Raw genomic sequence first — 27,044 nt, 5'->3', positions numbered from 1 at the left:
AGACTGAGAATTCACAACTAAAAGGGAGTCCTGAATGTGGATCTGTGGGGATTAAAGGTTGTCTGTGGGATGGGGATTTGCCTTGATTTATCCCATGGACTTAAGTGAGATTTACACACTCAGTAGCATCCTGACAAATTGGCTATTTTAAATCTTCCCACTCCTTAGAAAGCGTTAAGAGAGATAGATAACAGGCCCAATGAGACAAAGCTCGCTCAGGGACAGGCCCTGACACACCAATCTGCAGATACATTCATCTTCCTAGACCCTGGCTCCTCTAGCACCCAGGGGATGCAGTTAGGTCTCTCTGAGCTGGAGGACATGAGGGAGGAAGCCAGTACCTGGGTCCTTACATTCACTGAACTCTTTTCTCCCCAACACTAAGACCCCTCCCATCTCCCCTCCTCCAAGAATCACTCCTCTGGGGGTCAGTGATAAGGGGCAGCCAGCAGCCACCGTCCCTCCCCCATCAACACTTTGGGGCCAGTTTCCTTTTTAGTTTCTGCCCTTCATGACGTTGTTGCTCTGCTTTTTGTCTCTCTCTCCCTTCTATTTCTCTCTTCTCTTATTTCACATTTTACTCCACTTCTTTCTTCATTTTCTTCCTTATCACTCAGGAATATTTTCATAGAATTATGGAATATTATACCTGGAACTGACTTTAGAATACAGAGTAGCAGAGCTGGGAGGCCCTTAGAACACAGAATGTCAGATCTGGGAGGGCCCTTAGAACACAGGATGTCAGAGCTGGGAGGGCCCTTAGAACACAGGATGTCAGGGCTGTCAGGACCCTTAGAACACGGGATGTCAGAGCTGGGAGGGCCCTTAGAACACAGAAGGTCAGGGCTGGCAGGGCCCTTAGAACACGGGATGTCAGAGCTGGGAGGGCCCTTAGAACTCAGGATGTCAGAGCTGGGAGGGGCCTTAGAACACAGAAGGTCAGGGCTGGCAGGGCCCTTAGAACTCAGGATGGTAGACCATAAAATGTCTGAGCCAGAAGGAATGGCAGATCATAGAATATCAAAACTAGAAGGGTTTTAAAACTTAAAATGCTTGAATACTTTGCAATTCCATCAAATGAACAACAAGCTTTTACTACGCACTTACCAGGTACCAAGCACTCTGCTAGTAACAGCTGGGGTTTCTTTTACACTTTAAAATTTGCAAAGTACTTTGTAAATATCAACTCATTTGATTCTCACAATAACCTTGGGAAATAGTTATTATCCATATTTTAGAGATGAGAAAAATGAAGCTGATAGTTTAAATGACTTGCCAAAGGTCATACAGCTAGTAGGTTCAACTCCTAAATCAGGATTTGAACTCAGGTCTTCCTGACTCCAAATCCAATACTCTAACCACTAAACCATCTAATTGCCTGCTATGCTGAGGATACAAAGCAAAAGGAAAAAATGTCTTCCACCTTCAAGAAGCTTATGTTCTCATTGTCCCCTTTGGATTCCAGTACCTTCCCTCTATTAATTATTTCCTATTTATCCTGCATACAGCTTGCTTTGTACATATTTGCTTGCATGCTCTCTCCCCTATTAGATTATAAGCTCCTGGAAGGTAGGTACTATCCTTTGCCTCTTTTTATACCCTTAGCACTTCGCACTGTGCCTGGAACATAGTAGGTGTTTAATAAATGATTATTAAACAAATGAATGAACAAGTGGGAAGAGACAATGTGCGCTTTGATAAGGATATACAACAGATAGAAGTGAGCCTTAGATGGGTTCTATGAGAATAGATAAGTTTGAGCCTTAATAACATAATTTTTTAGTACTTTAAAGTTAAAAATAAGTAAATAAAAATACATACATTCACAATACACACACATATCAAATATATAAAATCTCTTCGAGTCTAATGATGCCAATAGGATTATTTTCATTTTACAAATGAAGGCTTTGAATTCTTGAGGGGTCAATTGACTTGTCCAAAGTCTTTCCTGGGGGACTTTGGGTCTTGGTGAAGATTCGTCACCAGGACTAAGGGTAGTGGAGATCACTCAAATGCTCCTCTTCTCTGGTCTGTGAGGGAGTGAAGCTGTGACGAAGGTGAGCTGCCATCTTGGCTTGATCATTTGGGGTTAAGGAACTCTTAACAGAGCTTTAGGATTGTCAGGGGCCCATCAGCTGCATTTCAGGCCCTGCCATTTGATTCATTATACCCTTGATGGATGGAACCTCAGCCACTGACTCAGTGTATCATTTTGGCAGGTCTAGTTGCCTCTCTGAGCCTCAGTTTCCTTATCTGAATAATGGGATGATAATTTCTGCTCTTTCCACTTTGGTAGGATCAAATGAGAAAAGGGATAGAAAGGCACTTTGAAAAATATAGACCTTTTTCTAAATACACATGCTTCTTCCATGTATTTAGGGATCTAGCTTTTCACAGGTGTGATTCTTGCCCCATTATCATAGACTCCAGCCCTTTTACACCTTCATAGATGTTCTTTTAGAGTTGTTGGGGCCCACCAAAAAACCATATAGGCCAATCTGGAGATAATTATAAAATTCAATATAGTTAGCATTCCTATGACAATTTAAGGTTTGCAAAGAACTTTCCAGAGGTTTCATTGGGGGAAGGAAAGGGAATAAACATTTATATAGAGCCTACTGTATACCAGGGACTGTGCTAAGCATGTTACAGATATTATCACCTTTGATCCTCACAACAACCCTAAGAGGTGGATGCTATTATAATCTTCATTTTGCAGTTGAGGAAATGAAGGCAAACAGGGGTTAAGTGATTTGCCCAGAGTAACACTGCTAATAAGTATTTGCAGCCATATTGGATTTCAAGTTGGTCTGATTCCAGGACCAGTGTGTGCTGTGCCACATTGGATCTTCATAACAGCTTTGTAGCTTAGGTGTACAGGCCCCCTATTTTACAGATGAGAGAACTGAGGCACCCATGGTCACACAGCTTGTCGACATTAGAGGTGGGATTCATACCCTACGTCTCTCCTGATTCCAAGTCTAGAATTCTTCCTATTATATAACACTGTTTCTCCAGACTTTGCCAGGCTTTGTTGGTAGGCTTCTATTTGATGCACTTCCAGGCTATGGAGACATGGCAGAGTTTGGGTTCTGTCAGCATAACCTGCAAGAAATCAGGGTTACTCCTGAAGCATAATGAGGCACCAGAATAGGACTTTAAGGCATACCTTTAAAGATACAATTAATTTTTAGAATGATCAGTTAAGAACTCCTTCTGCTCAAAGGGCAAGGACCCCTCACCTCTCCACCCAAGAACTATTACTCTAGTTTTGTGATATTCCTTAGGTCTACATCCTTAAAAACCACATCTCAATGAGCCCCTACTAGTGCTCCTACCTTTAATGGTTAGCCAAATGACACAATGAGTTCAAATTGAAGGTACTTAGTGAAATCCCATAGAAAGGAAAGTATCAACAAAACATCTCATCATAACCTAGGATGTCCTCAACCACAAATACACAAAACATCAATGAGAAGAGTTAACACATGTATAGGGAACACACAAACACAGAATTTGCAGTCAAGACAGCATTGTCTTCAGCTCTGAGGACCTGAAAGATCTATTGATTGTCATTAATTAAAAAAAAAAAATCTACTCTGGAATCTGACCAGTTCACGCAGATCTTATTCTTTGCTTAGATCAGGAATTTGTTTCCTGGTGTTTTAATTTTTAAAAATGTTTATGGAGAGGCTCACATGGAGGGAACATTGAGGAGAAGTAACTCATAACTTTGCAGCTGCTGGGTTCTTAATGCCTTCTAGCACTGTCATTATACTGTTCCTGCTGAGCCTGCATTCCTCTAGGCTCAAAGTCTTCACATAACGCTGTTTAGAGAGATGTTGCTCTGCTAGACCCAGCTTCCCTAGAAGCTGCATAGCTGAATACTGCTCAGATAGATACACAGGTCTATAGCAGACGCATAATCTCCATGGGATAGAGTAGTCTCTGCTGGACACTGCCTGACTGGATAATATTCAACTGGATCCATCACTCACTCAGTCCATAAGTATTTAGTAAATAACTATTATGTACCAGCAAGTGTGCCAGTTTGCTGGAGATACAAATATGATGAATGAAACAATGTAATCAAAGAATTTATAATCTATCTCTTTGCTGTTTTCAACTTAGAGTTAGGCTGAAACCCTTAATTCTCTATTCTTTAAGAGAAGAGTGGACACAGTCATATTCAATTCTCTCACAGAGGCTTTTTCTTTCCACTTCCCCAGTTCTTTTAGAAAAGGCATAAACCCTTGCCTGGGACAATCCAAAAAGGGCAGAAATCCTTGCCTGGGACAAGCAAACACACAAAAAAGCTTTTCCTCTTGTCTCACTTTGTTTTCTTCGTCTTTCTCAGCCCCATGCACCAAACTCTTCAGAACAAACAGTAGGATGCTCCCTATCCCAGGTAGTTAATGCAGTTGGGTTTATTTTTTGATTTGTACTAACTTGCTAGTTACTGACCTTGGGTTTTCTGTGGGCAACTTCATTCTGGCTCATGGTTAAGCATGACTTATACTTCCTAGTTTTAATCTCTTCAGTCTGGCAAAGGTTATTTGCTTATGGGCCACCCAAAAGCTCTAAGGTACGGGGTTCCCCGGTTTTTGAAACCCAATCCTCTTTCATTCTTTTAAGTGGATGAATAGACAGGGAAAAGCTGCAAAGACAAGGTCATTGTCTCTTCTTCCCCTTCCTTCTCAGTCAAATTTCTAGCCCTTTCATATGCAAATAGAGTCAGTCCAAAGGATCTTGGGGAGGCTTTGAGGCCCATATTTTAGTCAAGAATGACAGCAATAATAAGGAGAGAGCATATAATTCAAGGGATTCAAGGATTCCTAACTGTTTTTTTTAATGTCATAGACCACCCCTTCTCCCCCATCCCTGGAAGCCCAGTGAAGTCTATGGATCTCTTCTCAGAATAATGTTTTTAAATGGATAAAATACATAGGATTGCAAAGGAATCAATTACACTAAAATACAGTTGTCAAAATATTAAAAAACAAAAAGCCAGGTTAAGAACCCCTGTGCAGACATGACCAGGCTTGGACTCAGGAAAGCTTGTGTTGAATTGCTTCCTCTGACACAAACTGGCTGTGTGACCTTGGTCACACAAGTGGCAATTTAAATCCCTCAGAGAGGGTCCGCTCTAAGACAATAGTTACAGAAGAGGTGCTGATTTTATTAGTAGATGTCTCCACACCGGGAGTTCCTGTACTGCTGAAATCATAGGTCCAGACCAAAACAAAGTGTTCCTCTGATCAGGATAGGGTGGGGACCCTGCCTAGTGCCTTCCGACTTAGATCATCTCCAATTTATTCTATCCATATCTTGTCTGTATACAACCGTTGGCACGTTCTCTCCCCCATGAGGATGTTGTTGTTTGGCCTTCCTTCTCAGAGGACCAGCGACATCAGGAGGACAATGTTTTGACTTGCCCAAGAATTGGATTTAAGTGAGGGAGGGCTGTGCAAAGTCATCGGCCCTATTCTCTCCTCCAAAATCATCGGAATCCAGTGACAAGACAGAGGGCAAGAGGACTGGAGATGTTCCGTCCCCCCCTCCCCCTCCCCATTAGACTATGACCTTTTTGAGGGCAGGAACTATCTTTTGCCTTTCTCGGTATCCCCAGCTCTTAGCACCCCGCCTGACAGATAGTAGATACTTAATGCTTGTTCACTAATAGTCAGGATGATGGTGAGGATGATGGGGATTACATTTTCTAGGAGGAGTCTAGGGGCCGCAGCCCTTGTGGAGACCCAGTTTTAAGAAGTGCACCACCGTGTTGCGCATTCAGAAGTCCAAAGAAGCGCACAAAACACACCATTCTGTGCCCGGGACTGAACGTAGCCCCTGCAGGCCAGTTAGTGTGGGACGAGACAGAATGTACAGAGAAGAGAGAGCGGCACGCAGGAGCCCAGGGCAGGGAAGGAAGAGGGGTGGGAGACAGGAAATAGTTTCGGTTTGCTGAAATGCTAGAACGGTGCTGGCCAGCCCAAGGTAAACGGAAGCTGCCCGCGATCTGTTCCCAGGCGGGACAGGGGCCCTATCAATGCTGTGTTTGAGGCTGATACAAGCCTCCTTTGAAAGTGGCCCTAGCAGATGGCGGCCGGTGGGGGATGGTTTCACTCTTTTTGGACTAACTGAAAGGAACTGTTTTCGGATGGAGGTTCTCCGGCGTCAGCCCCTCCCTCCCCCTCATCCAAGAGCACAGAGAACAGGGGCGCAGCCAGAGGGAGAGTGAAGAGAACAGTTAGTCCCTAAGAAAAAGGAAAAGGAATCTCCAGGCCTCATTTGGGAAAGCCAGGTACCCTCAAATTACTTCCTTCCATCAAGTTTGAGGACTGTCCCTCTAGGCATCAAAGTACCCATATAGATCGCAGAGATCATTCAGAAGGAATGGGGGAGGGCGGGGCAGGCAAAGGGAATACTCATTTTGCCTGTATTGCCTCACTACCCTGTGAGGTCGGTAGCTCGTTTCAGAGGAGGATACCGGCTCAGAAGGGTTAAGGTCTTACAGCCATGCGTTAGAGGAGGGACTTGAACCCACATCTTAATGCAATGAAGTCCATCATTCTATTCATTCTTCCCGAGCCTTCTGAGGGAAGGATGGACGTGGAGCACCAGGTGAGGTATCTTAGACGGTAAAGTAATTAAGAAAGGCAGTATGGCATAGTGTCCAGATCACTGGATTTGGAGACAGAAGGACCCAGGTTCCAATTCTGGCTGAGTAAATCCCTAACTCTGGGTCTCAGTTTTCTCTTCTGAAAAATGAGGGGATTAGGCTGGGTGATCTTCAAAGTTCCTTCTTGCTCTAAATCCACAATATTATGGTTTGTACTCGCGATGTACAGAACAGAATGTTAGGCTTTGGAGGAGACAAAACTTGGGCATGGCATGGACCTGCCTTCAGTGAGCCCACAATCCAGTAAAAAATGCTTGAAGCAAGTTCCACAAACTGCAGTCTGTTCAGGTGTCCTCTGTTGAGAGGCAAGAGGCAGAGGGGGCTGGGCAGGAAGAGCTCACCCCAATCCAGCATCTAGAAGATTGCCATTTTAATGAACTGTTCTGGCTTGCCAGCTAGGAATTAAAATGTTATTTTTTTCATGATTTTTTTCAAGACTGCAAATGCTGCCAGCTCTCTCTAAATTAGGCTTCCTGGGGGCAAAGTCCAAGTACTATGTCCTGATTACAGCTCTAGAGGAATGGGACACAAGCCCAGAGTCACACAGCTAGGAAGTGTCTGAGGCAAGATTTGAACTCAGGAAGATGAGCCTTGCTAAACTCCAGGCACTATGGCACCATCTAACTGCCCCTCAGATAATGTTAATACACAGTAATGTGATAAGTGCATTCAACGATATAATACACACTCCTCCCATCAGAGAAGGAAGCTTGTTTTTAGCTAAGGTTATTTAATCCGACCTCCCTCCCCCATGCATCCCCTTTCTAGCACCTCTGGAAGTGGTCTTCCAGAATACTGCTGATTCCAGGGAGTTGATTACTTATTTAATTGTTGTAATTTGCCCTCTGTAAGCTTCCTGAGGACAGGAACTGTGTTCTTCTTTATCTTCGTCGACTCGGTGCTCAACACAGAGTCTTGAAGATAGAAGGAACATATGAAAAGTTTCCCCATCAAGATCTGGTGCAGGAAGTGACACCCCAGGGTGGTGGGGAACCCTTTTGGTTATCATGATTTCTTGTAAGGAATCACAGAATCTGGAGATGGCCACATGAGCCACAAACAGGTGCAGCCAGAGCCTGAAACCTGGAGTACAGCGCCCTCTGAGGGATCATCTAGCAGTCTGCTCAGTATCACCAAACAAGATAGTGCTCCACCCTTCTGGGGAGGCTGAGGAAACAAGTAGATGCTGATGCAAAAATATAGTTTGGAAGTCCTGTGACTTGGGTTGGAATTACCTTATTGGCAATATTTTCCCCTGTCTCTACCCTCTGCATCCTTAATACCATTCTGGCCCATCAATTCATTAGAGGCAGCTGGGTGGCACAGTGAATGGAGTGATGTACCACAAGTCAGGAAAGACCCGAGTGAAAGTCTGGCCTCAGATAATGACTTCGTGACCCTGGGCAAGTCACTTAACCTTTGTCTGCTTCAGTTTCTTCTTCTGTCAGATGAAATGAGAATAATAATAAATAAAATGGAGCTAATAATAGCACTTCCCTTCCACACTTGTGAAGATCAAAGGAGATATTTGTTAATCGTTTTGTAAACCTTAAAGCACTGTAGAAATATCATCATTATAACTTCAGGGGAGGTGTATATGAAAGCCACTCAGAACAGTAATCGTGTCAGTATAGACCCTTTAGCTTTCTGAGATGATCTATAGGAAGGAGTGTTTTGGTAAATGTTTAACAACCAGCTCTCCAGGAAAAAAAAATGCAATCACGAAAACATTTTAAAAGTTTAATCTGCCTTATTCACACTTCCCCCATCACTTTCTTAAGTCTAGAGATTCACAAAACAATAAATCAAGTCTTTATAGTTGCTCATTTCCAATGTATAAATGCTCACACTGAAAATTTTACAGTTGGTTCTCCTTAGCCAGTAGGAGCTAGTGTTAGCACACTCCTGTAATAGGCCTTGTCATACATTGCTATCCATTGTGCCTGATTCTTTGTGATCCCATGGACCATACTGTCTATAGGGTTTTCTTGGCAAAGATACTGAAGTGGTTTCCCATTTCTTATTCCAGTGGATTAAGGCAATATAGAGATGAAATGACTTGCCCAGGGTCATACAGTAAGTGTCTGAGGCTGGATTTGAACTCAGGTCTTCCTGGCTCCAGGCCCAGAACTCTTTATACTGAGTCACCTAGTTGCCCTCTGCTGCTGAATATTGACTATAATTGGATTGGAAAGATCTTATTATTAGGATTTTTTCCTTCCTATTGAACCCAGGTCTTTCCTGTATCTTCTGGCAGGGGCTCTTTATTCTGCCCTCGGGGCCAAAGCAGAACAAAGTTAATAATGACCTTTGATAGCACAGCCCTTCAAATAATGGAAGCTGGCTGGACTGCCATGAATTAACCCTGAATATAGAATTATGATCCATGGATTGAGAACTCAAAGAAACCTTAGACACCATCTAGGTCAGGTGATCTTAACCTGGGATAGGTGAACTTATTTTTTAAAAAAATATTTTGGACAGTTGGTAGTAGTTGTCTAAGGTGTGATGGCTTTAAGGTTACTGTGGGGCACTGGGGCACTGGAGGTCCAAGCCTTGAGGCCTGTGGCCCTGCTCTGGTGATGGCTCATTCCTTGGCTACTGGAGGAGGTATCCCTTTTGAGGAGGAGCAGGCTACTGACTTAGAGACAGAGATTATGATGGCTGCAAGGAATGACTTGGATCCATACAATATGCTAGCCCCAAAGGCAGCTCCAGGGACTGGGGAGGAGCCCAACGTGGTCTCTTCTATCACTGACAAGCCAATAGTGGACTGTATCTGTGAAGAGGACAGCAGTGCAGTCATCTGGTTCTGGCTTCACAAAGGTGAGACACAGCATTGCCCTAATTGTGGAACCCATTACAAGGCACGGAGCCTCTGAACTGGTTTACTTGAGATATATTATGTTTTCTTCCCTCCAAGACTAGCCATTTCCTTGGCTCTCCTATAACATATATTTATAAAATATTATATGTTAATAATACATATTGTTAATAATATATATGATATTTTGATAATTGTCTTTCAGTATAATTGATTTCCTTTGTTATTCTATGTATTTTATGTTATGTATTAAAACCTTATTTTTAAAAGGGGTCCACAAGGGCTTCACAAGACTGCCCAAGGAGGTCATGACACAGTAAAAGTTAAGAACTTCTCATTACCTCCTTTTATGGATTAGGAAACTGAGGTACGGAGAGGTTGTGATTAGTCTGAAGGCACTCAGGGAGTAAAGGGCAGATTCAGGATTTGAACTCAGTTCCCTCAGCTCCAAACTCTTTGTGGTTGTTCCAGGGCCAACAATGCTTCTTTGATTTCTAATCCTCTCACTATCCTGGTCATCCTCCTCTCAGGCTACTCCAGCTTATCAGTGTCCTTCTCAAAATGACCATAAGAGCATACAGTGCCCTGTGTGTGGTCTGACTCACACCCAGATCAGGCAGAATGGGCACAACTGTAGGATTCTTTTCTCTTCTCTGCTGAATCAAGAAGTCAACAAGCTTTTATCGAGCAGAGACTGTGGGTCAGACACCATGCTAGGCACTGGATTCAGAGATAAAAATGAAGGAGTCCCTGCCCTCAAGGAACTTGTATTTTATTTAACCTCTCATGATTTAGACTGGTGATCATAAAGTGGTATAGCCCACAGTGGGCACCCAGGGCAATAAACCAGATGGGTGATTGATTAGGGGCCATGGTGGACAGTGCACTGGAAGTGGAGCCAGGAAGACCTGAGTTCAAATCTTACCTCAGATACTTACTAACTGTGACTGAGGGCAAGTCACTTAACCCTGTTTGCCCTAGTTTCCTCATCTGTAAAATGAGCTGGAAAAGGAAATGGCAAACCACTCTGGTATCTTTGCTGAGAAAACCCCAAATGGGGTCATAAAGCGTTAGAAACAATTGAAATGATTGAACAACAAAACAACCGCTTAAGGTCAGAGGAGGGAACAAGCTTATCTCTGGAGATCTCTTCCAGCACTTGTCCTAGAAACAAAGCTTTTCGTATTTTCCAGAAAATTTGAGATTTACAGAAGATTTTCTTTATGATGACCCTGGGAAGGAAGTAGTTCAAGGATTATTATTCCCATTTTACAGATAAGCAAACTAAGGCTTAGGGAGATTAAGTGACTTGCTTACAGTCACAGAGCTAGTGAGTGTCTGAAATAGATTTATAACTCTTCATACTGCTGGCCCACTGACATATCACCAACAAGAACATCTCCAGTCTTCGGGAGTGGTATCAAGGCATATTAAACACCTCACCTCTCTTCATTTGGAATGAAATAGCACCAGGCCATGGCCTGGCTTCCTTCCTCCTCAGTTTCTCTCCAGAGTTGAACTACCTTGGTGGCCAATTAGTCCCAGGCTGAGTTTCCTGTTGGGGTCCCTGGAAGACCATTTGGAATGTTAATTTTCCCAACCACAGCAGAAGGGCCTGACTGTGGGTTTGACTGTGTGGTTGCAGGAACACTCGGGGTGCCTCTGCTGGCCTTGGGGAGGGCTGGACCATGGTCAGGCTGTGGGTTTGACCATCCACCCTTACAGCGGAGGCTTGCTGGGGTGGCCAGTGGTCTGATGTTGAAAAAGCTGTGAAATGTTGATCCAGAAGGTGTGGGCCTGTCACTTCTTAGGACTTCATAAGATCCCATAGAGACCCAAGAAAATGGGATCTGGAGAGGACCAAGGTTGGGTGAGGTCCACAGTGCCAATTGAAACTTCTCTGCTTAGATGGTTAGAAAAAACATCTATTAAGAGCTTACTGTGTACTGGGGACTGTGCTTAAAAAGTAGGTATTAGAGAACCTAAGCACAGGTGGAAACCAGGAATGAGATTCCACAAGCCAAAGTAGTTGGGTATACAAATTGGTGTCTGGGAAAGGGAAAGAGGATGGAATCAGGAGCAGAGAAGTCAATCAATCAATAATCAATCAATCAATATTTATCAAGTGCCTACTATGTGCCAGGCACTGTGCTCAGCACTGGGGGTACAAAAAGAGGCACAAGACAGTTCCTGCCTTCAAGGAGCTTACAACCTAATGGAAAGAGCCCTGCTATTTGGTCACTCTGAGAGATATCTCTGTCAATGATCTTGGCTTCTAATGCTAATTCTGGGAGTTCTGTGCATCCTGCCCCTGGTCGGGCTGCTAACATTGATGCAGGTCAGTACCTTGTCCATGATTCCTAGTCTTGGAGTTTCTTGGAGCATCAAGAGGCCAAGCGATTTTCACAGGGACTCAGAGGTAATATATGTCAGAAGGTATGGGCCTTGAATCCAGGTCTGCTTGACTTCAGGGCTAAAGTCAGTATGTCTATCCACTGCACTGTATGCCTCAACTATCAGAATCCTGCCTCCAAATAACTAGTGCTCAGCCATAGAAAGGACTTGTTCATTTATCCAATAAGAATTAGTAACTATGTGCCAGGCGCTGTGCTAGGTACTGAGGATACAGAGGCAAGAACAAGACAGGTTTGCTCTCAGAGAGCTTCCACTCTGTCCCTCAAAAAATTGACTATCCTCCTCAGACAATCAGCAGGGCTGTTTTGAATGCATCTTTCACATCCTAATTCAGAACAGCCCTCGGGCTCTGCAGAAAACATGGTATTGACTTTTCCCTTGCTTTTTCTGTGCCATCCAGAAAAGAGTGGCATAGTCTTATACAGTCCCACAGGTCCAGGTGAAAGTCACAGTTGTACTCTTATATGAAGCTATACAGATTAGATAAAACAAAAAAAAAATTTAAGTTCACCAAAGATCACTGCTTGTTTACTAACTCATCAAGGATGTGTGCAGATGGATAGCTTCCTTCAAACCAAATGGGAAAAAAATGGCAAAGAAAACTGACTTACTGTCTTCAAAGGAAATCTGAGCCCTCTAGAGCTAGCTTACTAGGTCATCTGTAGCTTTCCCCACAGAAATCTAGGACCCAGGTTTGACTTAGAAACACTCTTTACTCTCAGGTGAGAGGCTAACTGTCCTGTGTGAAAATTCTTCCATGATCCCTGCAATACAAAGGGTCATCTAGCTGGGGTCTGGACAAAATGTCCCTTTCTCCACATGGGACACCAAAATTTCTGGTGAGTTCTCTGGACCAGATATCTTCTGGGTTCACATTCCAGACTTGTCCCAGAGGTTCCCTGCCACTGGAAGGGCAAGGTAGGGAGGGTCAAAACTCATCTATGAATAGAACATGTTAGAGAAAACAGTGAACAAGATCAGCTAAACACCAAAGACTGGTGAGGGTCCCGGGAGAAGAAACTAAGCACCAAGGGTTGATTACTTAGGGTTTCACATTTTGTTGTTCAGTCATTTTCAACTCTTTGTGACCCCATTTGGGGTTTTCTTGGTGAAGACACTGGAGTGGTTTGCCTTTTCCTTCTCCAGTTCATTTTACAGATGAGGAAACTGAGGCAAACAAAATTAAGTGATTTGTCCAGGGTCACATAGTAAGTGTCTGAGGCCAGATTTGAACTCTTAAAGATGAATCTTCCTGATTCTAAGCCCAGAGCTCTGTCCATCGTGCCACCTACCTGCCTCCAAGGGTTTTAAGGCATAAAGACAAACCTTCCTGTACAGACTTGAAGGACAAAAGAATCTTACAACACAAGGAGTCTTCTAAGTCTATTTAAATACAGCAAGAAAATATGAGTATTTCTCAGCTAAGCTGCCAGGGTTTTAGTCATGCAAAGTCCATAGTTCTCATGCTAGACTATATATCAATATGGATTCAGTAATACGGCAAGCATCATTATTGGAACTTTGAATAAATCAATAAATGCACTAGCCTGCAAAATCATCTTTGGTGGAAATGGAAATCTCTGGGGAAACAAACACTGGAAAAGCCAACGTACAATTATCGTCTAAAACGGGGAGAGGAGAAAAATTATCAATCAATAAAACAATTTAGTCAAGCTATGTTTAGTAGCATTTATGGTTTCTGAGGTGTCAATGCTCACACTGAAAATTTAACGATCGACTCTGGAGAGCTAGCAAGGATCGAGGGAAGAGAAGAAACTCTAGGCATACAACAAGAACAGGTTTCTATTATCAGCTGCTCGTCCTCCTGGAAAACTGGTAGGAATCACCCAACCCTGATGATTTGGCCTGGTGGTTGGCCTCTGCTTTGGGTAGTGGGGATTACCGTTGGTTAGAAGAAATCTTGCGCTCCCTTTGAAGTTATCACAGAAACATATAATGCAGAGATCTCTCTGCAGTGTTGGGATGACACCCCCCTTTGCCTCATTTACGAGGGGGAGGTGTCCCCCCCAAGCTGCTCTTTCAGGTCTGGGTCCAAGGAGTGATGCTGTGTTTGTGTGGTCCTGGGAGATACCACAGTGGGATTGTGTTCATTTGTGGGGAGTAGGAGGGAACCACAGCGCTGGTCAAAGTGTGAGAGGAAGTCAGGACGGATGAAACCTGGCTCTAGCCTGGGTCTAGTCCATTTTGGTTTGAAAGAATCGGAAGGCACCTCCAGTTTTTCTTTGTTACCTTCATGGTTCCTGAGGCAGCTTCTTGCCTGCAGGTCCAGATTGGACATGAATCTCAGTGCGTTACATTGCAACTGAGCTTGCTTTCAGTTAATGAACTCTTAATTTTCTGGAAATCCCAGTCGTGTGAAATGTGGAGAAGGAACAGCCAGGGGCCTGCCAAGGGAGTTTGAATCCATTAATACACTGCCTGTCGAGTATAGAAGCAGACTTGAAAAGAGATCTTAAGTTCATTTCCCCCTCTGTCAATACTGTACGTACTGTTCTAATTTTTGGAGTCCAAGGGGTGAAAGCTTTCCTATTTTGAATTCACAGATGTTTATTTATTTTTTCCAACATATAGGCTTAATTTCTAAGTTGGTCTGTTCCTCCTTCATCCTCTTCTCCCTTCTTGGACTGAAGATTTCTGGTGCTGTTTTTCTGCCTTCCAGGACCCACCTCTGTTCCTAAAAATTTACCTGTACCATATTTATCTTTCAATACTAATTAGAAGAAAAATGACACAGAGAAACATTATATTTTTCTTCTCGAGAACTGCCATAGAGCCTCCATTTATGGGCAGAGCTGAATGCTCCATTTCATAGGCGGCAATCCTGCCATGCCCACCAATAGATCTTTGTCTGTGGACTGCCCACGGCAGAAAATAAATCTCCTTTAATACCTATGTTGGAGGAGGGAAGGGGAAGAAATCACTCAGATTGGCTCACATTATTTCTGCTTGTCCTGTTTCAGGATTTCCTTGGGGAAAACACCAAAGGCTAATCTCCGTTACTAACCCTCATTTGAACCTCACTGGTGCAGCCAAGGACTGTCTTGGGTCCTACCATAGACCTCCAGCTTAGAGAATAATTGAGGAGTAGGAGAGGCTTGGGGACCCTGTCTCCTTCAGAAGCACTTTGTCAAAGTGAACACCATTTATCAGTGGGAGAAGATAAAGCACGTACTTATCTTGATTTAGATGGCCCAGCTGGAAGGTCCAGTAAAGATTACCAAATTATCTTGCATTTACTTATCTGTTTGTAGTGTTTCCTCTGGGCTCACTCTCCTAACTGCCTTGGGCATTAGCAGGTTGGGTCCCCAGAGGGCAATGACTAGTGATCGCCTCAGGATTTTAGAATTAATTCCTTAGTTGTTGGGGTTTCTAGTACTGTGTTTCCAGGGGCCCTAATCTAGTATGCTTTTTGATCTCTAATATCAATGAATAGTCCAAAGGCGGGGCCTCAAATATGCAGGTTCCCCACCCCTGGACGAGTAGAACGCTATTAACTGAGGGCAGCCAGGTGCACAGTGGATAGAATTCCAGGTCTGAAGTCAGGAAGATATCTTCCTGAGTTCAAACTGACCTAATAATAGCTAATATATAATAGCTAATAATAGCTATGTGACCCTGGGCAAATCATTAAACCTGTTTGCCTCAGTTTCCTCATCTGTAAAACAAGTTAGAGAAGGAAATAGCAAACCGCTCCAGTGTCTTTACTAAGAAAACCCCAAATGGGGTCATGAGGAGGACAAACATGACTGACATGATTGAACAACATTAGCTTCTAGAAAAAAAGATGTTCACTGAGAAGTTACAGCCAGAACAATTGTTATAATCCAATCCTTCTAAACCAGAAGATGCATTGTCATCGTCATCGTCGTCATCATCATACACACACAGACACACACAGACACACACACACCCCCTGTCCCTTGTAGAGGAGGTTCAGACTTAAAGTACAGAGGTGGTCAACCATATAGGACAAAGGCATACCTCTAAACTCTTGGCCCAAATAATTTGCTTTGCTTTGTATAATGTTTTAATGAAGTTCCTACATTTTAGTGTAGTTCTCTGCTGGGGTCTGGGGATCATTGCCTTCTTAAAGTTATATTCAGTTTCCATTTCCATCTGCAGGTGCTTTTTTTATTGTCCATCAATCAATAAATTTTATCAATTTTATTATTACCATTAATTTTATTAATGTACTAGGCACTGTGCTAAATGGTAGGGACACCAAAAGACAAAAGGTAGTGCCTGTCCTCAAGGACTTTGCAATCTAATGAGAGTAGACAACATGCAAACAAGTATACACAAACAAGCTATGTATAAGATAAATGGGAAATAATTAAAAGAGGGAAGGCACTGGAATAAAGAGGGGTTGCGACAGGCTTTCTGGAGAAGATGAGACCTAAAGGAAGCCAGAAAAACTGGTGGGTGGAGATGAGGAAGGAGGGCATTTCAGACATGGGGGACAATAGAGAAAATGCTTGGAGCTAAAGCGATGGAGTGTGCTGTTTTAGGAATAGCAAGGAAGTCAGTGTCACTGGATTGAAGAGTATATGCTGGGGAGTAAGGTGTAAGAAGATTGGAAAGGGAGGAAGGGGCAATGTTATGAAGGGTCTTGTATTTGCTCCTGGAGTTGATAGGGAACCACTGGAGTTTACTGAGTATGTACATGAGTTGGGGTGACATGGTCAAACCTGAATTTTAGGAATATTACTTTAGTGACTGACTGAATGGAGAATGGATTGGAATGGAGAGAAATCTGAGGCAGGAAGACCCACTAGCAGGTTATTGCAGTAATTGAGAAGTCAGGTGATGTGGGCCTGCACCAGAGTGGTGGCAGTGTCAAAGGAGAGAAGGGGGTACATTGGAGAGATGATACAAAGGTGAAATTGACAGGTCTTGGCAACAGAGTGAATATGTGTGATAAAAAAGGGTTAGGGGTCAAGGATGACTCCTAGGTTGTGAACCTAAGGGACTGGAGGATGGTGTTGCCCTCTACAGTACTAAGGAAGGTGGAGGAAGGGGGAAGGATTTGTAGGAAAGATAACAAGCTCAGTTTTGGACATAGTGAATTTAAGATATTTACTGGACATCTAGTTTGAGATTTCTGAAAGGCAGTTGGAGATGTGTGATTGGAGGTCATTAGAGAGATTGAGATTAGGAAAGGTAGATTTGAAAATCATTAGCATTGAGATGATAATTAAATCCATGTTTGTAAAGGAAAGAGGCAGAGATTGAAAATAAGTGAAAGAGTGGGAATGACAGAGGGGCAATCTATTGGAGGAGATGGGATGGAATGGGGTCATGAGAACTTAACTTTTGTAAGGCATAAGGCCACTTCATCATGTGAGATGGAGGTGAAGGAGGTTAGAGTGGCAGAAGGTATATAAGTGATGTGAGATAAGAAAGAGGGGAGAAGAGGGAGTTCACAGTGAATAGCCATGAGGAGAGAGTGGCTAGTATAGGGGAGATGGGAGAGAATTGAGAGGTCACAGTATTGGAGGTCAAGATATGAATGAAGTATAGGGCTTTGTAAAGTAAGACAAAAAGGAGCAATGAACAGCCAATAGATTATGATCAGATAAAGGAATTTCAGAATTCTTGAATGTATACGTGGTACAAGTTCAAGAGTATGACTACTTTTGTGTGTGACTGAGGTGGATTAGAGGAGTAGGTCATGGGAAATGAGTAGGTTGAGAAACTAAGCGGTTAGGGGGTTTGAGGAAGAGTCAATAGGGAGGTTGACGTTCCCTAGCGTGAGCTAAGGAGGAGAGAAAAATTGTGAACCAGGTACTGAGCTCACTGAGGAAGGAAGGAAAGTGACCTCAAGGCCTATAGACAAAGCTACCAGGATTCTGATTGAGTGGTAGATATGCGTAACATGAATCTCAACAGAGGAGAGACTACTGAGTGATTCAGGAAGTAGGAGGAAAATCCGGAAGTGGCAATGGGGAGCAAGGAGTATTCTAATTCCCCTGCCTTGACCAGTGAGTCAAGGAGAATGAGTGAAGATGAAGCCAGTACTGGAATGGGTGGCTAGGGAGGCTATGTCATCGGGGGAGCAAGGTTTCAGTAATAGCTAATAGATAGAAGGAGTGGGAGTGGAAAAAAAATTTACGATGAAGGAAAGTTTGTTGCTTATGGAACAGGCATTCCACAGGGCACGGTGAAAGGACTTTGTTGTGTTTTGTTGAAACATTTTTTCTTCTAAAAATATTATGGTATCACTCTCTGGGAAAGGGAGCGGGAGGGATACTAGGAATAAATATGATGATATAAAAAATAAAAGATAGCTATGAAAACTTCTTGAAAAATAAAAACAAAAGATAAGTTCCTTGAGTGTGGAGACTTTTGTTTTTGTCTTTGAATCCTTAATGTCCTAGAACAGGAAATGCTTATTGATTGATTTTTCATTCTGCCAGTCAAAAAGCATTTATTAAACACCTACCATGTTCCAGGCACTGCACTAAGGAAGGAAACAAACATTTATTAAGTCCCTACTATAGACATGTCTGGTTCTGGACTAAGAACTAGAAATATATAGAGATATAACATTTTCTGCACTCCAGGAGCTCATAGTCTGAGAGAGGAGGAGAATATTCTTTCTCCACCCCTCCCCCTTTTTGGTTAGATATTTTTGAAAATATCACAGTCATTTCCGGATATACTTCCTCTCTTCCTAAATATACCCCCCTTTTCACTGCAGTCTCTTTTGCAGCAAAGAAAAAAAACTAAGAAAAATGGATAGTCAAAGTAACCAAGTCAGACAGTATGTATAACATTCTTCACTTGTGCTCCTTCTCCTCTCTGTTGAAAGAAGGGACATATGTGTCATGTCATCTTTTCTGACCAAGATTGCTCATTGTAGTTAATCTGGGTTTAGCTGACTTCTGGTATTATTCTCACTTCTACTACTGTAGTTGTGTATATTGTTATCTGAGTTCAACTCTCTTTGCTCTGTAAGATTTCTATAATTCTTCTATAAGGTGATCCAGAACCTCATGGATCAGGTTTCATTTTGAGGCCTCCTCCAAAAAATATCACAACTCTGACTCTCCGCCTGGTTGTGTTTCTACCTGGGGTTTACTCTAGGAAAATCTCCAAATAAAGCCTGTACTGGCAGATGAAAGCAAAGACTCCTGCTAGAATCAATGAAAATACCCAATGTGACAATGCAAGTATATAAGTTGTGGGGGGGTGGGGGGGGGTTACTTTATCCCAAAGAAAATGAAGAAAACATAAAAGACTCACAGGAGCCCATAAATAAATGCAGAAAACAAGCAAAAAACAGTTCTCCATAAATAATCAACATAATTTTTTCTGTCTGGTAATCCCTATTTTATACTAGGGTCTTAGAGTGTCCAAGCTCAACAAAACTCTGTGTTTTGAACCCTCCATCCCTATCTTCAAGAGGGAAACAAACTAGGATCTACTGGACAGTCAACACCTCCATATTCTAGTAGGTTCCTCTTTTACTGGGCAAACATTCAGCCTTATGATACTCCTCTTAGGACCTGGACTCCTCTGAAAGGGAAGTTGCTAGAAAGGCAGTTCCTCTTTCCACCAGAGTCATACCAACTCAAAAGCTCGGATTGACAAGAGAGGCCAAGGTCCAAATCCCTTGCTTCTCTCTGTTGTGTTTTTAGACTCTTTTGATAGACAGCTCCTCCCAGTAGCAAAGGCCCCATGCATGACATTCTCCTGTCACCAAAAGGCTTGCCACATAGGCAATCCCCCTTCTCTTGAAAAAAAGGTCAGATCCCCAAGTTTTTGAATTTGGAGTTCTTCAATACAAGGTATTCTTCAATACTGGTTTTTTTTTCATGATATTCCTCCTTTGGCCTGAAAGCTAAATTCTGGGACTTTCAAATTTGAGGCTCTTGCTAGAGAAGTGAAGAAAATGTAAGATTCTTTTATTTATTGTTTGTTGGTTGTGAAAAGGCATTTAACGCAGACATGATGGGGAAATGATCCCTTGAATGATGAAATGATAAATACCAACTAGTTTGACAATCCTCTGATTACAAATGGCAATCATAAAACAGGAAATTGCATGTTTAGCAAAAATAGTTGCTTGTGACATGAAGGATGACCTAAATAAATAAAGGAAATTTCCTATATATAGCGAGCTCCCCTAGAAGCTCCAATTTGCAGATAACTTTGTGCTGATTTTTCCAAATTCTAGGACATTCAGTGAAATCTGAGTTTACTCAGGAGAGTACAGCACCAATAAGCCACGAAGGAAAAACAAAGTGGATGAAAATTGTCTATTGCCCTAATTATGACATGCAATTGGACAGAGATGGGGGGAGGGGAAGAAGCATTTATTAATTGCCTACTATGAGACTGTTCTAAGAGCTTTACATATGTTGTCTCATTTGATTTTCAAGGAAATTGAGGCAGGCAGAGGTTAAATGACTTGCTTGGGGTTACAATAGTAAGTGCCTGAAACAAGATTTGAACTTGTCTTCCAGAATCTAGTCTCAGTTCTCTTTCCACTATGTCCCTTAGCTGCCTATATATATGGAATTGGATAGGAAGAGGAGGAAAGTGGGTTGGAATTTATGTGGGAAATGGGGCAGAACAGTGACTGCAAATTGCTTGCTTCTGAAAAAGTTTATCTTCTTAATGCTTATTTTCTCCCAGTAATGCTAAAGGGTTATGAAATCATGATCTCAAAAAAATTAAAATTACAGGTGACGCAACAGAGAATACAATATGCCAGTATACCAATATACTGGTGAGTATAAGTTGGCACCATGACTTGTGTAGTAAGTAACATAGAAGATAGCACCAGTGGCATATAGGACCAGAAAAGGAAGTGGGATGGTTATGGAGTGAGAATGAGGGATGGCAGATGGGTTGTTCAAATTCTAGAACATCACTACCCAGATCTGGAAGTTGACCTCTACTACATGGGTAGGATCTGTACAGAGAATTTAGTAAAAGAAAAGGACACAAGATGAGAAGGCATGGATGGGCTGTGATCTGTCCTGGTGGATGGAGTACCCATACTGAGGAAGTCATAGATTCATCCTTTGTGCACTTTATGGCCCAAACTGGACCTTCTACATGATATGCTATATCCCATCACTCAGATGAGCCCTGGATCTGGAGTCAGAGACCTGAGCTGAAATCCTGCCTTTGATGTTTAACAATCTGGGTGACCTTGGGCAGGTCCTTAACCTCCTGGAGTCTCAGTTCCCTCATCTGTTAAATGACCTCTGTGGTCCTTTGTAACTGTAGCTCCAGGACCCTGTGATCTCTCAGTCTTTGCCCAGGCTATAGCCCCCATGCTTAAAGTGCACTCCCTCATTTTGTTCACTTCTAAGAGTCCCTAGGTTTTAAATGTCACCTCCTGCACAAAGCCTTTTCTGATTCCCTCTAACTACTGTGGCCTCGTCTCTCCCAGTTACCTAATAGATATTTTGCATGTCTGTATATGTGTGTTTGTCTCTCCCCACAGAACATAAACTCTCTGAGAGTAGAGATTGCTTAATTTTTGTCTCTGCATTACCAGGTGCCTAGCATACAGTTAGTACTTAATAAATGCTTGCTGACTTAGCTTTTACCATATTGTAGAAGAAAGAGTACTGGGTTTGGATGCTGCCACTTACTACCAGCATTTCTGACTGTGGGGCCTTGGACAAGGCATTTAAACCTCCCTGTTCCTCAGTTTCCTCCTCTGTCAAATAGGGGACAGGACTGTGTGGCCTTCCATCTCTAGATGATTACTTCTATGATTTTTTCTGACTCTATTTCTATGATGCCAGACAGCCCTTTGAATATCTGGAGACTGTTATCCAGTGTTCCTGAAGCCACCCCCCTCCTCCAGCCCCTTGGTCTCTGATCTCTTCACATCTTTCTCACATGCGGTGCCTAGAACTGAATACAATGCCCTTTAGGTTGTCTGACTGGTGTTAAAAGACAAAGAAGTATCAGCTCCTTGGTTCTAGATGCTGGATTTTAGTTAGGAAGCCTGCTTTTGAATTTGGCATTTGAGCTTCCCCAGTGAATTTCCCCCACTTGGAAAATGGGGATATTTCTTCCTTTCTAGCTATCCCATGGGGCTGCAGTAAAGATCCAAAGAAAGGATGTCTATGAAGCCCTATAGAGATGCTAATATATTCCTATACTGAGCAATCCCTGAACACTGAAGTTTAAATATCAAGGCAAAAGGAATCCCTGACTGAAACATCCAGGAGAGATGGAGATGATGACGTGAAACCACAGTCAAAGTGACTCTCACCCTGAGGAAGGCTACCTTGCCTAGGCCCATGGGCTACTCAGGAAATTTTAGGTGGAGTACATCTAAGCCCCTCCCCTCACCCCAATCCTAACCAAGTCATCAGTCCATCCCTTCCCTCCTCCCATCTTTTTGCTTCCTCTCCTTCCCTCCCTCTTCTCCCTCCCCTTACCTGGTCCCTGATGGGATTTACTGAGATTCCCTGCATTCCAGTCGAATCACTGGCTGCCTTTGCAAGCAATGGGGCCCTTGTGGGCAGGCAGGGCAGGGCAAGACTGAGCAGCTTGGATGCCAACCTGTTTCCTCCTTCTCCCTCCCCGCCCCTGCCCCCCACCACACACATATCCATTCAGCGTCCTGGCCCCCCTCCTTGCCCCATGTCAGTCAGGAGCCTCACCCTGGCCTCTTGGAGGGGGGGGGGGGCCTTCAAGTTATTACCTCTGCTCCAGCTGCTGCAGGGACACTCTGGTGTCTGCCTCCAGCCTCGACGAAACATGATGGGGACCTTCTCCTCCGGCTTCCTGCTCTGCAGCCTGCTGGTTCTTCTCCAGAAGCCTGGGGCTCAGGGGGTACCCCCACAGGTCAGAGGTAAGGGCTGGCTCAGAATTTGCCCCTCCAGTGGCTCAGAAGGCTGAGGTGCCTAGGATGTGAGGGAGTCCAGGGCCACTAAAGAGAGCTACCTCCTTGGAGCCTTCAAGGTTCAGACTTGCAGTCATCCAGGCTCAGGGAGCCCTGCTGGGGAGAAGGGAGACACAGTTCAGCAAAAGGGCACAGGGCAGAGATAGGGAGACAAGGGCAGGGTCCAGGGCGTAGGGAGGAACAGGGACAGCAGCAGGAGCAGAGAGGCAGAGATGGGGAGGGAGGAATAAAGAAATAACATAATAATTCAGATAGCTAACTGATTTAGAACTTTGAGAAATACATTACACTTGGTTTCCTTGGGCTTCACAACCCTTGTGAAGGAGGGATTGATTTTATCTCCATTTTTTTTTTTTTGATGAGGAAACTGAGTGTAGGAGTCCAAGCTTATGCAGCTGGTAAGTGACTGAAGGAGGAGTGGAACACAGGTCTTCCCAACTTCTCAGACCAGTGTACTGCACCACCAAGCAGAGCGGGGACCAGTGGAGATAAGTATAGGGATTAGGGTGGAGGTTGGGACAGGTTAAGGAGCAGGAATAAGGCAAGAGATGGGGCAGAGATGGAGTCAGAGTCTGGTACATAGTAGGTGCTTAATAAGTGTTTGTTGATTGTTTTATCTGAGCCAGGGGCAATGGCTGAGTTGGCGATAGAGGCTAAGATAGGCTCAGGGATAGGGTACCAAAGGAGGCAGAGAGAGAGCAGGGGCAGATAGAGAGTGGGGGCAGGATCAAAAACAGAAATGGGGTCATAGCATCATTGATTTAGAGATGGAAGGAATTTCTGAGTTCATTTAATCCAATCCTCTCATTTTACAGATGAGGAAACTGAGGCCCTGAGAATTTGAATGACTTGCTGAAGGTCACACAGGTAGCAGAGACACAGGGGTGGGATGAGTAGGGAAGAGACAAAAGCAGAAACAGAGGCATGGGTAGGGACAGAGTCAGGGAGAGAGCAGGCACAAGGAGAGGATCAGAGCAAAAGGGATTTATAAGGTTGGTGACAGAGACAGGGAGAGGAGGAGAGGGATGGGAGCATAGAGATGCACAGGGGACAGTGGAAGAGTCAGGGATGGACGCAAAAACAGGGCAACAGCTGTTGGGAATTTGCTCTCTTCCCTTTGCCCTGACTCATTGATATACTCCCAGGAAAAGCTTCATTGACTTCTCAATAACATGCTTTGATTCTTAGAAGGAAGTATCCAGGGAGCATTTGCTTGAGATCCCAAATTGATGTCCAACTGAGCTCTCCTTTTGTTCACCCAACCCTGGGTTAATTCTAGATTTCACACAGTGACAGCTCCTCCATCCTGCTGCTCAGGCTGCTAGGGTTTCTGGGTAACTGGGAAGATGTGGCCATTGAGCCCAGTTAAGAAGTTAGTAAGGCATACTGGTGGCTATGCTCAAGAGTTGGTGGGCTGCCATGTGGAAGAGATTAGCTTTGCTCTGTGAGGTCTCCCCTGACTGCACCAGGAGCCAGGTGGAGAAGGTGAAATGAGGCAGATCTTGTCCTCTTTTAAGAAGAAAACTCTCACAATCTGAGATGCCCCAAGTATAGCAGTATAACCTGAGGAGGCAGAGGTTTCTCCTTGTAGGAGGGCTTTAAAGAAGTCTGGATGACCACTGTGAGCTCCTTTTATTCTTTGTCTTAAAGCCCTAGCACCAGGCACACAGGAAGTGCTTAATCAATGCGTATTGGTTGATTATTGCTTAACATTCCAAAAAGGCAGAAGGTGCTAGTAGCAACATAATATAATAACCACATAAGATTTAATATAAGCAATATCTCAGTTTACCAAGAGAGGAAACTGAGACCCAGAGAGATAGTGTCTCGCCTTCTCCCTCCACCCCTTCCAGCTCCTTTTTCCATTGGTGAGTTCCTCTCAGAACTATCATTTTGAGGAGAGTCTCAGACCAGCCATCCTTCACTTCCCTTACTTTAGTAACATATCCCTACTCAGGAACTTTTCTTCTATGCACCCTTTATTGTTTCCCCTCTTTGAAGGCAGGGATTGTCTTTCCAGACTGGGAGTCAGGAAGACCTGAATTCAAATCCTGCCTCAGAGACTGATTAGCTGAGTGACCCTGAGCAAATTACTTAACCCTGTTTGCCTCAGTTTCCTCATCTGTAAGGAGAAGAAAGTGAGGTTGCTGACTTTGCACAGCCCTCCCTCACTCAAATCCAAGTCAACTGCAAGTCATGTCATCATCTTGATGTCATGGTTCTCTTGGAGAGTGAAGGACAAACACAACACAGCAACCAAAAGGTGATAGCATGTACCTCCCAGGGCTGTTGTGAGGATCAAATGAGATGATAATTGTACAGAACTTAGCATAGGGCCTGGCACATAGTAGGCACTGGGGAATTAGCTATTATAATTGCTATGGCAGTGATTACTGGTAGTGGTTGTTGTTTTGTGGGCCCAGCACAGGGCCTGGCACATAGTTAGGGCTTAACAAAAGTTTATTGACTTGACTTGACTTCCCCACAGTCATGGAGTAAGTGAAAAACAGATCTCGGCTGGGCCTTCTGATTTCCAGGTCAGTGTCCACTCCATTTTAATGTGTTAGGTGCTTACCAGTTAAGTGTACGGCCATTTCAGGGTAATTTGGAGCAAGGGAGAGGGCTAGAGAGATTTAGGTCTCTAGCACCATCTTCCCTTGGTCTCTCATGTTCAAAACACTCATTTTGCACCTTTCTCTCCCTTATTTATCTTGTACAATCACTTACTATGCCTGTCTGTTCCACCTCTGCATCCTCTCACAATCTCCCCCCTCCATCTGCTGCCACATCAGCCCCACCTCTCCCCATAGAGGCACACACACACATACACAATTCATACACACTCACACACACATTCACGCACACACACAACTCACACACACTCGCACACACATTCATACGCACACATACACACACATCCTCATTAAGGCTATTGGGAATAGGCTAGCTAAGTCACTTATCTGCCCTGCTTCCCTGGTCATGGAAATAGCATTAACTCCTCTGACTTGAACCCTATTATTTAGTACCTGCTTATACATGTCACTCCTAGGGCACCAATAAACCCCAGGTAATGTTGTCTTATGTTATATCACACTTTCACACAACTGGTTTTTAATGTTAAGTGGGGTTTGCTCTGCTTGGTTATAAATGGTGGAATTGGTTAAGGTGGGGAAGGAGATTTAAAAAGGCAGATTGGGGGTTTATTATAAGGAAAACTGCCTGACGACAATCAGAGCTGTCCAATAGTGGGAGGGCCTCCCTTGTGAAGTAGTGACTTCTTTGTCTCTGACAACTGAGACCTAGAGACTGCCTTCCAGGGACAGCTGGAGAAATCCCTGCGTCTGTCTAGATTGGACTACATGCTCTCTGAGGTTCTTCCAACTTTGATATTCCATTATTTATCATGGCAGCGTGGGAGGAGAAGTGTTAGGGCTGAAGTAGGAGGACCTGAGTTTGAGTTTTACCTCTGGTGTTTACTATCTGTGTGACCTTAGACAAATCACTTATCCTCCTTGGGCCTCAGTTTTCTTAGTTGTAAAATTAAGAGATGGTACCTGATAGCTTCCCAGATATTTCCCAGCTCTTAATTTATGATCCTAATACTTGTATGACTTTGACCAAGTCACTTAATTTCCTTGGGCCTCAGTTTCCTCATCTGTAAAATGACAGGTTGGTGTAGGCAGCTCTAAGAAAACTATCAGCTTTTTGGTCCTTTGCCTGATGTTCAAGACCCTGAATAATATCATGCCACTTTTTCTGCCTTACCTCACCTTCTTTTCCCCATGTGCTCTATTCTTTCTCCATCTCTTTGTTTCTAGAATGCCCTTCCTCCCTCTCTTTAACTGCTGAATTCCTGCTCTGTTATTTTTTGGTTACATCTGACTCTCTGTGGCCCCACTTGGGGTTTTCTTGGCAAAGATACTGGAGTTTGCCATTTCCTTCTTCAGCTCATTTGACACATGAAGAAACTGAGGCAAACAGGGTAAAGTGACTTCTCTAGGGTCGTAGATCTAGCAAGTGTCTGAGGCAAGATTTGAACTCAGGTCTTCTTGACTCTAGGCTTTATGATCCTTCTACTGTGCCACCTAGTTGCCCCAATTCCCAGCTACTGAATTCCTATCTTACCTTTAAAGTCCAATTCAAATGCCCCCTTCTCTAGGAGGTGGTCTCTGATACCCTCCTGTTAGCAGGATTTCTCCCTAGAACTCATGAATTAAATT

At 43.6% G+C, this 27,044-nt stretch overlaps 1 protein-coding gene across 2 annotated transcripts in view; it reads left to right on the top strand.

Annotated features, from left to right (window-relative positions):
• Window positions 1-6,353: 6,353 nt before the first annotated feature.
• MATN1 (matrilin 1) overlaps window positions 6,354-27,044 on the top strand; it is a 50,695-nt gene continuing 30,004 nt past the window's right edge. Inside the window, exon 1 of one of the 2 annotated variants that reach the window (XM_072609631.1) lies at window positions 6,354-9,511. In XM_072609631.1, coding sequence (XP_072465732.1) covers window positions 9,268-9,511 — 244 coding nt within the window. In that variant the 5' untranslated portion in view covers window positions 6,354-9,267. Of the gene's footprint in view, window positions 9,512-21,609; window positions 22,774-27,044 lie in introns of those variants that run through there. The other variant, XM_072609630.1, reaches the window with a different exon arrangement.

This window comes from Notamacropus eugenii, chromosome 5 (assembly GCF_028372415.1).
Source record: "Notamacropus eugenii isolate mMacEug1 chromosome 5, mMacEug1.pri_v2, whole genome shotgun sequence".
NCBI lineage: Eukaryota > Metazoa > Chordata > Mammalia > Diprotodontia > Macropodidae > Notamacropus > Notamacropus eugenii.
The sequence above is the reverse complement of the archived record's forward strand: the minus strand, read 5'-3'. Positions and strand labels throughout refer to the sequence as shown.